Genomic DNA, 13108 nt, shown 5'->3' on the forward strand with positions numbered 1-13108 from the left:
TAAATGCTTGTTAAAAGAATACATGAGATTGGGTATTGTTTTTCCCAATTATGTATATTTCTGAGGCACATTTGTTTTTTGGTTTTCAGAGGGTAGCAGTTTCACCTTTGTCCCTTTCTGAGTTTAGAACCAACTGAAATACAGAAATATAAGAGTCAGTCTGAAGCAAGTCAAAATACCAGTTTTACTACTAGTAAAGCTGGGTTGGAGAATACATCTTGTTCTTTGTCCATTAGCAGTCTTTCTATTACTTTTCCTCCAAATCTAAACTTTCCAATGATGTATCTCAGGGACACCCCAAGTTAGCAGAGCAAACACATTGACCAAGCCTTTTGCAAGGAAGACACATTGATTCAAACTGCCCTATAACTCCATGGAGATCATGTAAAGATACACGCTTCCAGACCCAGGTATGCTTATAAGCAGGAAGAATGAATTGCAGACTGCAGATCTGAAGGAGAAACTCTTAAGAGTTTGTTTATTCATTCATTTAACAGGTATTGAGCTCTTACCATGTGCTGGATGGACATTGTGCAGATGGTGCAGATATAGATTTGGTGCTTATGTTTTAGAGCCTACTAGGTTCCTTTTTCCAGACTGACAGGTAAAATAAGTCACTTTTCCTCTTATAGCAGAAGTCTTCTCTAGGGAAGATAGGAACAGATGAATAGAATAGTTTATCTAAAGGTATAACCTGTTCTCTAGCCATTGCATGTAAAATAATTCCCAAGGACTGATAATTTTAAGAACACGGTGGAATGAAATACAGAGAAACATATCAGCACAATCGTAAGAAAAGAGAAATTTCAAAGGTCTGGTCATGTTTTAGAAAAACGTGGAAAATTTGATAATGATAATTTCACTTTTCCTTTACTATACTTGAAATACTTGGCTTAGGATTTTAAAGACCGAAAATTTCGTCCTGATTTATTTCTGACATGAGTCTGCCAAGTATTCATTTATACAAGTTACTTAGAAAATCTACTCCCTAATGTGAGGTCTGGTGGCAGCATTTGAAAATAATGGGGAAATTTTAGTGGTCTTAGCCACAAATACCAGCTCCCCGTTGCCAGTGATAGGTCTTTATCACATCAGCATCTCCTGTGAAGTCTTCTGAATGTCATAGCATTCGTTATTTTTCTCACTCATTTGGTCTCCTGGTTCTTTATAGTGCTATTTATGATTCAATTATTGTAATATATAAGATGATCTTACGAGGTGCAGCCTATATTATAACTTATCTATTGCATAACTTAGATAAGGACAGTTTCCCGAATACCTGAAGTACACAATAAGAAAAAGTCATATGCTAAATTCTCTGCGTCATTATACAAGGGGAGTGGTTCTCTAGAGCAATGGCTCCCGAATAAACGTGGGTGTGCGCGAGGGCCATGGTGGGAAGGGGAGGCTTATTTTTAGAAAGAGGAATTCTGGTATCCCATCCCAGGGATTGAGTCAGAAAGTCCTGGGTTGGGGGCAGGGAGTATTCACTTTTAAAAGTACTCTAGGAGATTCTTCTTCAGAGGGCTCATAGGCCACCCTTGGAGAAGCATTGTACTATGGAAACATAGTTGGCTTTGATTGTATTTATTCCAAGGCAACCTTGTATGATTAAAGAATAAATACAAACAGTAAGAGAAGATTTTTATGAATGTTGATTTTGTTAGGGAGTTAGAAGTTGTGGTAATTGTTTCTTAGAGATGTGTTGATGTTAAACGTTTGATAGACCAATCAGTATAATTAGGTATATATAGTTATACCCAAAGACTGAGGGTAAATCCAGTCATTTCCTGTTGTTATTATTTTGTTTGCATCTAGCTTTGTTTTTAGTAAAGGAACTATATATTTTGTTTTCTGTAACGTTGATTTCTTACAATCTTGATATATATGAAACTTCTTGATATCAGGAACCAGTTGTATGAATATTTGCAAATTTCACAATGCCTTATATGTAGTAGACATTTTGTAAAACATTTTCATTACAAATGTTGAATAAATGAGCTTTCTATAAAAATTGTTGCATTATTTGATACATGGTAAGTGTTATGGTTATAGTTATTATATATGAAAAAAAACAGCTAACATCTTAGGGTTTTTCATTTGTTTTACTGGTCTTCCATGTGTCTTTTTGTCTTCATCTTTGTCTGCCCTGACTGGATTGTTGCTGCTTTTCTTCATTTTGCAGCTGTAGCTGAAAATTTGACTATTTGATACCTTTAGACATGTTCCAATCTGCAGGAGAATAAGTAGGATTATCCTGGCTCCTGGTTTGCCTGGGATGGTCAAGGTTTATGCCACTGGTCCTGGCATAATTAATAATAGCACCCCCCAGCCACTCTCAAAATGCCAAATCATATAAGTTCATTTGAAGCTTGAAACCATGTAAATAAGTGATTTGCAAGTTGAGTTCTTGCCTTCACATATTCTTGCCACAATCCCATTTTTTGTTGTACTAATGTTATTGGTTCTTTCTGTATTTTGATTTCTAATTGTGAGCATTTTGGAGACCCCCTAATTTGAGGTGTCTTTATTTTTTATGAGAATTTTTGTGTTTTGTATGTGGAATTTTTAATTTACCTTAATAGTATTTTTAAACTATAGAAGGTTTTAGTTGTCTCAAAATAATTTGTTCTTTTAAAATGGTTTAGAAATGAGTGACAGACAGTTCCTGGGTCATTAGCTTATGTTCAAGCATTGATATAACAAAAGCAGTTTTCAAAAAGACATTTAACAATGTTCCTTGGTGTTCCATGAATATTTATTCAGGTTGTTAAAAGTCCTTTACAGGAAATATTTAGCTTATAAATAGGCTAATAAAAGGGAAGCTGTAAGTTCAGTTTCTTTTGTCTTCTTAGTATTAAAGGAAGCTGTTAGCAGAAACACAGATCTCAGTTTTTAAGGTAAAATACTCCTATACATGTTGGCTAGCTTTGTTACTTTGTGTATTTACCAAGATTTTCTCTGAGACATGGAAGTAAGTTCCTATAGAAAGCTCCAAAGATATTGATTGATTGGTTGAAATACGCTCTATAAATGGAAACTGTCTCCATAATGACTTTACCAATTGTTTCCCTACAAATATAGGGAAACACTTTATTTTTGCCAACAAGTGCTTTTGTTAGACTGCATTTTAGTAGGACTCTTAGAACATGTTAGTGCTTAGTACTATTATAAATTCACTCTTAGTTCCATTATAAATTGTGGATAGTCTGATTTGCCTTATGCCTTTCCTCTGTTTTTCTCCCTCTTAATCATGATCCCTAACATTTGTCTTAGACCACTACATAATTACTACACTCCTCTAAAACATATTAATTATGCAAAGTAAATTTCAATGTGATAGTACCATGGTTTGCATTAAAGAAGAAAGTCACTGTTTGCGTCTTTTTAAAAAAACAGTTACAACAATGAAAATGTTCTTTTTTTAGTTCTAAGAGTACTACTGACATTGTAGAAGACATTAGTCAATCTTTTATATGTTAAAAAAGGGAATCACATACTGTTTCAGTTTTTATTTTTGCATCATTTGATTACTTACCTCTGTAGATTGGGACACCGGGGCGGTATAGTCTTCTCGCCAAGACTCTTCCCCCTGAGCACATCGAAGATGGTCAGTGACATGCAGGGTCCAGGGAGATGGTCTTGAAAATAGGGATGAACCATGCAGTGTTGTACAGTGGTGGGACAGAGGTATGAGTACTTTTCTCTCCTGGTTGCAGCTCTGGTTTCTCTTTCATCCATTGGGTTGTTTCCTATTTTGCAAACTAAGCCAGGATCAGATGAAATGAAAAGGGAATTATATTATCTGATTTAATATTTGTGTTAATTTTTTTTCAAATGATGATTCTAGAAGCTTTTCGAATGAAATCTCTCAGAATAATATTTTCCAAAAGCCAGGATTGTTTTGTATTTTATTGCTCTTGTCTTTGTGTAACTCTGCTGAGTAATATTTAATTTTTTTCCAATAAATATGATAATATATAGTAAAGTTAAATTGAAGTGTAAGTCTACAACATGATTACTAATAAGTAGGATAATGTCTAAAATTAAAACTTTTTAAATTAAAAATTGTAATAGTGGGAAAAAATCAGATATAAAGTATAAACCAGTTGGTTGCCTCAGGAAAAAAAGGTGCTGTTTTTTTTTCTACAGTTTTCCAGAATTGTTTGGAGAAGTGTACAAGAGTTTTGTCTGTGTTATGCCTATTATAGAGCAAAGTATTGCAATGTAAGGAGAAGACCATCTTTTAAAACAGAATTGGAGCTTTAATTCTATTTATTGCTTTGTTGTCCTCTTTTCCATAAGGTTTATGTGCCTAGGAATTAAAAACAAGTAGTGAAATTGAGAATGAAAGGAGAGAAGGTATACGATTATATGTGGAAAGAATCATGTAATAAAATACTCCTCTAATGGATTAAAATTCTTTTAAAAGGAACACTTTTCTGAAGATAAGATTATTTTGTTCCCTTTCTTTTGACCCCATATCTAATTAGTCACCAAACTCTTTTCATGTTTTCCCACTTTTCTTTCAAAGCTCTGGGACACTAGAATATGCATTTTTTTTTTCCCATGTGCCATCCTGCCTAGTGTTGCTTGCGTTGTTCCATTTGATTACAGTTGTCCTTCACTGTCTCTAGTTTATTCCTGTAGTTCAGTCTTACTCGTTCTTCACGGGATTCCTCAGTATCCAGTTCAAGTTCCATGTCCTTGGTAAAACCTCTTTTCACTTTAGCTGCAAGTTGTTTTCTGTCTCCTCTGAACCTCTGTGGTGCTTACGACCGTGCAGTCTATTTGACATTGGAGAGCCTTTGTCCTAAAATGTCCAAATTTTGTTTTAAAACTTAATTTTTAAACCTTTGTCTTTTAAAGTATGTAGTCACCTTTTTAAGTCCTTGTAGTTGTCGTTTGTAGCATAGTGTGCTAAAATAACACCTATATTACAGGCTTTATAGATAATACATGTGTGTATGTGTGTATATATATAAATACAGAATTACATATAATACGTGTGTGTGTGTGTGTGTGTGTGTGTATTGCTCTTTGGGTAGCTCTGTTGAGTAATATTTAATTTTTTTCTGATAAGTATGATAATATGCAGTACACAGACATATTTAGCTTTACTGCATATTACATATATGTGTATATACACACACATACACACATATTATATGTAAATTGTTTTGGTACCTGGAAAGGATATGTGTGAGTGGAACTGTAATATTGCTAAATATTTTTGATTGTATGAAGTAAATGTCTTGTTCTGACATCAACTGAATGAGTAACTTGACTTTTAATTTTAACCTTGGAGGGAATATATGTGAGGCAGACTCTTTTAAAGGGTTTTGGATACCACAGAGCTAGAGTTCTTGAAGTGGTTAATTTTTAAAATCTTCTAATAGAAAGTCTGTCTCTTTTCACCTTGATTACTGGTGGCCTCTGCTAGACCTAAAAATAAAGCATGAATTGTTCAAAGTGATTCATTTGACATTGTCATCTGTTTGTTGGAAAAATCATATCATTCTGGCACTTATTTAGTGTTTTATGGTGGACAGTGTACTTTATTGATTTTTATAGCGTATAGGAGCAGATTTTTTTTATTTTATTATTATTATACTTTAAGTTTTAGGGTACATGTGCACAATGTGCATGTTAGTTACATATGTATACATGTGCCATGCTGGTGTGCTGTACCCATTAACTCATCATTTAGCATTAGGTGTATCTCCTAATGCTATCCCTCCCCCCTCCCCCCACCCCACAACAGTCCCCGGTGTGTGATGTTCCCCTTCCTGTGTCCATGTGTTCTCATTGTTCAGTTCCCACTTATGAGTGAGAACATGCGGTGTTTGGTTTTTTGTCCTTGCGATAGTTTACTCACTTTATATTTTGTTTCCTTATTTATTTAGGAAAAAGCATTTTTATAAATGTCTGCTTTATGCCTGACATGCATAACAATGAGTAAGATATATGGGCTTTGCATTTGAGGGATTCATATTCTGGTAGTGAAGACAGACACATATGTATAAATAAGAGCAGTAGATTGTTACAGATGCTATGATAGAAATATATAATGAAGGCATGAAGGACCAAAATCCAGTAATCATAGGCACTGTCATTTAAAAGTATGAAATCTATTGAGCCATACATATGTCAGTGAATTTCTATTATGTTACATGTAAGAATTAAATGAGAGAATTGCTACATAGAAGGTATAGATACTATTATTGTATGCTTTTATAGATGATGAAACAAACTTAATTCAAAGCCATACAGTCAGTTTCCATAATATTAATACAATCTAAGCATTCTTCATCTCCAGTGACAGTGTTACTAACTTAGCATTTTTGTTTTGGAGGATAGCTTTATCCCAAGTAGCCAGTGGCGTGGTGGCAGTTAGTGGTGGAGACATCAATATTTCCAGTTAAATTATCATTGAATAATATAATCCCTTGAAAGTGGTAGTTGCTTATTTTTAAAGGGGTCTTTTTTTTTTAATGATCCAAGTCCCCAAATTTATAGAGTTGCATAGGAAAGCAAATGTTATCAGAAACCAGAAGTACTCACTGGTCAACCAACCACTTACAATATTGGTTCCCAGTATTCAGAATTCTCCTAGTACCTTTGAGTGCCTGCGTGCCTAATCCACACTATCAGTTTCACCTTGAGTTTCTCTATGCAGCTGCTCAAGTCCTTCTATGAATGCTTCTTTGAGACAGGATGGATTGGAAATTAGCTTTAATACCTCATTATTGAAGGAGGAGGATGTTTCCTCTTCTAGAGGCCAATTGGCATCACTACTGTTTAGGGACTAAGAGGCATTGCTGAATCTATATGAGAATGATGTTAGGGGAGCAAAGGAGAAAAATTTTCTCGCGGTGTTGAGTAGATAAAACAAACTGCTTGGTTCTTCTACTATACTATTACAACACTGAACGCTTCTACGATCAAATGTGTGGGAGATTTTCCCCAAGCACCGAGCCAGCAATTCCCCAGCTGGGTGTCCTCTAATGTAATTCAGTTCTTAGCAATATTTACCTGGAGGTAGTGTCACAGCCCACAGGTTGAGGGCTCTGTCCCACAGGACTGCCTTCCCCCGCCCCCTTCCCCCGCAGCACACACACACACTCACATACACACACACACACGCTCTCTCTGTCTCTCTGTCTCTCTCTCAAGATGCCAATTGGAAGCCCCAGGTTGTTTTACCTGTGCTTCTGCCAGCTATAAATCAGGATTCCCACACTCCCTCCTTGGGCTCAGCTAATTTGCTAGAGTGGCTCACAGAACTTAGGGAAATACTTTACTTACATTTACCAGTTTATTATGAAGGCTATTAGGAAGGAGACAGATGAACAGCCAGATGGAAAAGATGCATAGGTCCAAGTATGGGAGAAGGAGTGAGGAGTTTCCATATATATTTGCTCCAGGTAAGTCACCCTCCGGGAACTTGCATGTGTCCAGCCACCTGGAAGCCCATCCACACCCAGTCCTTTTGGGTTTTTATTTATAGAGGCTTCACTATAAAGGCGCGATTGATTAAGTCATTGGCCACCCGTAACCAACTTAACTATCAGCCCCTCCCACATCCTTAGAGATTAGGGGTTGTGGCTGAAAGTCCCCATCCTCTGGTCATGCCTTGGTCTTTACTGTGACTAAGCCACAGCAGAAGCTATCCTTGAGCCCCCAGCCATCAGTCAACTCATTAGTGTACACAGTGACACTTGGCACTTTGGAGAACCTAAGGCTATCAGAAGCTATTTGTTAGGAAATGGGAAGACCAAATGTATATTTCACAATATCACAGATGTCTTTAAAGAAATGTTACTTCAGGAGTATGTAAAATTTACTCATAAAAAAGAGCTTATTAAGTGTGTTTATGTGGCTTCTACACTCTAGGTACTTTTTATGTATTATTAATTTAATGCCCTTAACTGTGAGAAGTAGGTAGTAGGATTTTCCTGTTCACTGACTAAGGCTCAGAGAGCTGTATTGAATAGATTACTCCTGAGCCTATGTGTACACTACTATAATATTCAGCCTGGCACTTTTTTGGTTATAATTTATCCACTGTGTCTGAATTCTATTTTCCCAAAGTTATCCCACTTGAGCCTTCCTATTTCATATTCTTCTAGTATATCATAATCAGAGTTCTGAATTCCACATGCTGTAGGAGGAGAATAGTGGATAGTTTTCTCTTTTATGTGCTGGAATTAATTTATTTTTACTGATAATAGTATTTATTGAATATTTCCTAGGTGACAAACACTGCAAAGGCACTAGACATGCAATTGGGGAAAAGAACTGCAATATAGAATTAAATTTAAAGGAAGAATTTATATTGCTTAGGCTTGGCAGTTGTTGGAGACTTTCTGTGATATGCTCAGCCCCTTCTTTTTTTTTTTTTTCTTTTGGGAAAGAGGAAGTTGGGAAGAGGTCAAAAATATATTAGTTTTGGGACCCAAGTGAGTTTGTTGGAAGGGATCAGAAGCCAGGATGAGGAGGAACTAAAGGAATGCTTTAAGGAAAGGGGGTATATGTAGGCTTGCTTTCTTATTTAACCTGTATGAAAAACCTACTTTTATTAAGCCAGCAATATAAGTACTTTAATAGTATCTTATTTAAGCTAGTTGGCTTTGCTAGCAGAACTTGATATGGATATTATCAAGTTCTTGATAGCTTTATATTTGATGTCAATGACAAGTTAGGTAAGTTACAGTACTTCTGTGCCCTCTGCTAATTAATTAGAAGTAAAGTGAACTAGGCACTTCCTGAAGAGTAGGTAAAAGGATCTAGAGTCAGAAAGATCGACTAGAAAATAGTCTGATACAACATGAAGGACTATGTTCAGGTACCTGCAGCTGAACTCGAAAAGCCTTATGAATTTATTTCAACAAGGGAGTCACCTACATTTCTATACTTGAGTAGGTCCAATGATTTTATTTTACTTGTTCTTGTGATATTTATAAGTAGAATATTCTTATTTATTTAAAAGTCTATATAGTAATTTCTTTTGTGATTATTATTGCTGTTATTTCAACCTTACATTGTCTTTGATATAATTTTATAAAAACCTGAAATTGTAAATGAAAAATTTTAACCTATATGCCTTCTTTATAGTGGGTAGTTTTTTATTTTTAGTAAGTGGTCAAAAAGGTGTTTTTGTTTTGTGTTGGGCCTTCCTGAGAAACTCACTGTGATCATTTATTTCCCTATATGGCAATGCATCCCTCATCTGTTAGGCACACACATTTCTGCAATTATGTTCATTGGTCATGATTTATGGAAAGCTAAAATATTTAAAGTAATTTAGAAATTTGCTAGTACTTGAGTTTAGTGTGGCGGTTACTCTTTGAAGTCATCAGGTCTGGGTTGGAATTGCAGTTCCTCAGATCCTCCCCAGCTGGGTGTTACTGGACAAAACTGGCCTCTCTAAGCTGGTGTCCTCATTTATCCAATGGAGATGATCATAACCCTCAGAGAGTTGCGATAGGAGTGAGTGAATACTGTTGTAACATCCTTAGTACAGTGCTGTACACGTCATCTTCAGAAAATGGTAATTGTCCCTCCTGCTACTGATATAGTTATGGTTGTGAACCATATGTAAAATTTATTGTGATTTTTAAATTATGGGCTTACAACAAAGATTTTTATGCTATTGGGAATCCTATCTTAAGGGCCCTTGATCATCATCTGCTTACCCTGATTGTAATACTCCTCTTACTGCATTACTAATAATAGCTACCATTTTATTGAGTGCTTGCTTAATAAGAGCTTTATATACAATTTTATTTAATTCTCATTATTATGAAGAAGGCATTATTACATCTATTTTTACTGATGGGGAAACTTGAGTGTAGTAAGACAAAGTAACCCACCCAGCCCAGCTGGACGGAGGGAGACTGATTCACTTCAGATCTGTCTATTCCAAAGCCCATGTTCTTTAACCCATGGCTGTCCACTAGAAGCTTCACCATTTGCTTATCTGTCTCTCCTGGTAAACCTAAGCTTCCCAAAAGTGGGAACTGGACATTGTTTGCATTCCAAGGTTACATTTGTATTTCAAGCTCTTTTAAACTAAAAGCAGTGTATAGTGTATAACATCAGAAGTGTTAATGTAAGTGAAACTTAATAGCTTATTAAGAATCTTTCTTATTGAAAATAACAAAATTTCCCATTCTTACAGAAAACTCAAAGCATTAGGACTTGTTTTGTAGACGTATGGCTAGTCTGTGCCATGCTAACAATTTGAATTTACTATATTTGGCTTTGCATTAGTGTTCACTAAGTACTCACTTAATCTTCTTTTCAGGTTATAAGCTTCTTTCATCATTGCAATATAGGACCTGGCTCAGTGCTTGTGTGCTTAATACATATTTGATTTTAATTTATTTCCGTGTCAGTATTAATGTTGATCTGAAGTATTTTTAGATTATTTCAGTTGTTTGGGATTCATCAGTGAGCAAAACAATGATCCCTGCCTTCATCTGAGTTTGTCCTGGTGAGGGGCACAGATGAGGACCAGTAAACACAATAGAAAGTTTATTTAATGTGTTAGGTGATAAGTGCTATGGGAAAAAGAAGGTAGAGCAGGGTAAGGGTGGTCAGAGAGGAGTAGATGAAGAATTGAAGAAGGTGACAGAGTTATTATAGCTGTTAGTAGATACTTGGGCATGCCCCAGGCAGAGGGAACAGTGAGAGCTAAGATCCAAAGGAGGGGGCCCAGCTGGTTAGAATTAGCGGGGAGACCACTGTGGCTGGAGTATAGTGGATTGCAACAGGTGGGTGGGGGTATGCCAGAGTTGTGGGGAGATGACATCAGAAAGGAGGTAAAGGGGGCACGGACGATGTTTTCACTTTGTCAGATGAATTTGGCAGGATGTGTATGCATGTTACATAAAAATTCTTAGAAGCTGTGTGTCTTTGGAGTAAGGATAAGAAATTTAACTTTGTCTTTTCTTAATCATTGATTACATTTTCTTTCTTTGTGACAGTTTGAACTTTGTATTTTATATAGCCCATTAATATTCAGAAACTTGAATTTCCAGGCCAGTTTACAATATTAATAATATCTATATTTCTTGATTTTTTTTTTTAAACAGGAGTATGCTGCTGCTGTTCCGCTTTGCGTCCTCGCTACAAACGCCTGGTGGACAACATATTCCCTGAAGATCCAAAAGTAATTTGATCTACATCTACTGATCCTTCTCTTTGCTGACCCATTCTGCCCCCCGCTGACCTCCCTAAGGTTTCCCTAATTTCATTTCTCTACTTTTACCCTTACATCTCATCATTTATACTACTTTTTTAATACTTTTCTTTTTTTTACTCTTAAATGACCCATGCTTGCTTGTCTAGTTTTCAGATCCTTTTAGTAGATTAGGCACAAATCTGGAAAAATGGACAGTTGATGTTCTTTTATAGTTTATATAGTGTCTAAGTAACACTGTCTCATTAATTTATGTTCATTAGTTTATGAACCAGTGCCAGATTATTTAAACTAAGTGCTCACGATACCACTGAACAGAGAGGTTTTCTGCTCTCATTATGCACATATATAAGTAAATTTGTAATTAAAATTTCTTGTAAAAAAAAAAAAATGTTGTACTAGACAAATGAAGTATGGGCTGCTCCTGGAGTAGACAGGAGTGACACCCAATTTGGGTTGAGGAGAAGAAAGCCTAGAGGAAATAAAATCTAAGCTAAGATCCAAAGAATAAATAGGGATTGACCACACAGTTTTTAGAAGAGAACTGAGAGGTAAAGAAAGATTGTTTCAGGCAGAGTTTTTCTTTTTACTTAAATACTATTTAATTTTTTTATAACAATTATTTTATTTGTGAAGATTACTGGTTTCAAAGCAACTGGTTGGGGTGATTTTGTTTCACATTGCCTCAACCTTTGTAAGACTTCTGTAGTCTCATGTTAAATGAATATGAACAAAAAAAAAGTTACATGGCTTTTGACTTCCAAAATTTGCTTTATTTTAAAATGTGACAAACTGTATAAAGCTTTTGGTTATCTTAACATTAATTTAATGTTGATATATCTTATTTTTAACCAAATCTGTTTAAACATTCAGTTATGTAGAGGAGGTTAATCAATTAAATATTATTGGCTGCCAGATATCCTGGATAATTTGTGGCATATTAAAAACCCTAAGATACGGTACTGCCTTGAAGGACCTTTCCATCCAGTAACTGACATAAAGCAGAAACATACTAAATATGAAATTACAATGCATAAATCAGTAAAATGCTAAGTAAATCAGGTGGAAAGTTTTTACCTCTAAAGCAGGTAGGTATCACTGTGGGTTGGGAACCTCTGGGAAGCATTCACAGAGGAAATGAGATTTGCTGAGCTTTGAAGGATGTATACCATCTGGAGAGGTAGACAAGATTAGTCTCTTTATTGCAAGTAAGGGGAAAGAGAAAAGACATGGGAAAGCAAGACATATTTGAAGCCTAGAGCAAGTTATCCATCAGACTTCAAGTGAAGGTTTATATAACCTAATTGTAGAGTGTAAGGGTGGTAATCATGTTGACCATGATTTCTCATTTGAAATTTCAGATGTTATCAGTTAGTAGACTGAATATCCAAATAATTATTTTCCTGAGAAGTCTGGGACATATGGTTACTGAAGGTAAGGTGGAGGCCAGATTTTAGAGGATTGTGAATGCCAAGCAAGGCCTCTACTTTAGTCACTTTAACTTGTAGGCAGTGAGGGAGCTTTGGACACTTGATCGTTGAAATGACCACGGGTAAATTAGAGAAAGGATCCTTATTTTTGCCAAGGATTTATATAAGATTTGTTTAAATAGCAATCTTTAAAATAAGATTTTAAAAAAGGAAAAGATCTACATGAACCTTGAATATATATGGCAAACATTACTCAATTTGCCATATTTCTTATTTTTAATTTATTAAAACAAACAAATCTTGTGATATGTCCATAATGGGTCAGACAGTAGGTACCCAAATGCAGAAGCAAACATGTCATAGTCCCTGCCTTGAAAGAGAAATCTAGTAAGGGGGACAGATAAACAGTTTCTTAAAATTAGTAGCCAGATGATCTTGGGCAAGTCCCTTGTTTTCTCATCATGTAATGGAA

At 35.6% G+C, this 13108-nt stretch overlaps 1 protein-coding gene across 3 annotated transcripts in view; it reads left to right on the plus strand.

Annotated features, from left to right (window-relative positions):
• The window catches only part of EFR3A (EFR3 homolog A), a 109651-nt gene that overhangs the window by 25553 nt on the left and 70990 nt on the right, over positions 1-13108 (plus strand). For 2 of the 3 annotated variants that reach the window (XM_054498090.2, XM_054498091.2), the window contains exon 2: positions 11100-11176. In XM_054498090.2, the coding sequence (XP_054354065.1) occupies positions 11100-11176 (77 nt within the window). Of the gene's footprint in view, positions 1-11099; positions 11246-13108 lie in introns of those variants that run through there. The other variant, XM_054498092.2, reaches the window with a different exon arrangement.

This window comes from Pongo pygmaeus, chromosome 7 (assembly GCF_028885625.2).
Source record: "Pongo pygmaeus isolate AG05252 chromosome 7, NHGRI_mPonPyg2-v2.0_pri, whole genome shotgun sequence".
In the NCBI taxonomy this organism is placed as follows: Eukaryota; Metazoa; Chordata; class Mammalia; order Primates; family Hominidae; genus Pongo; species Pongo pygmaeus.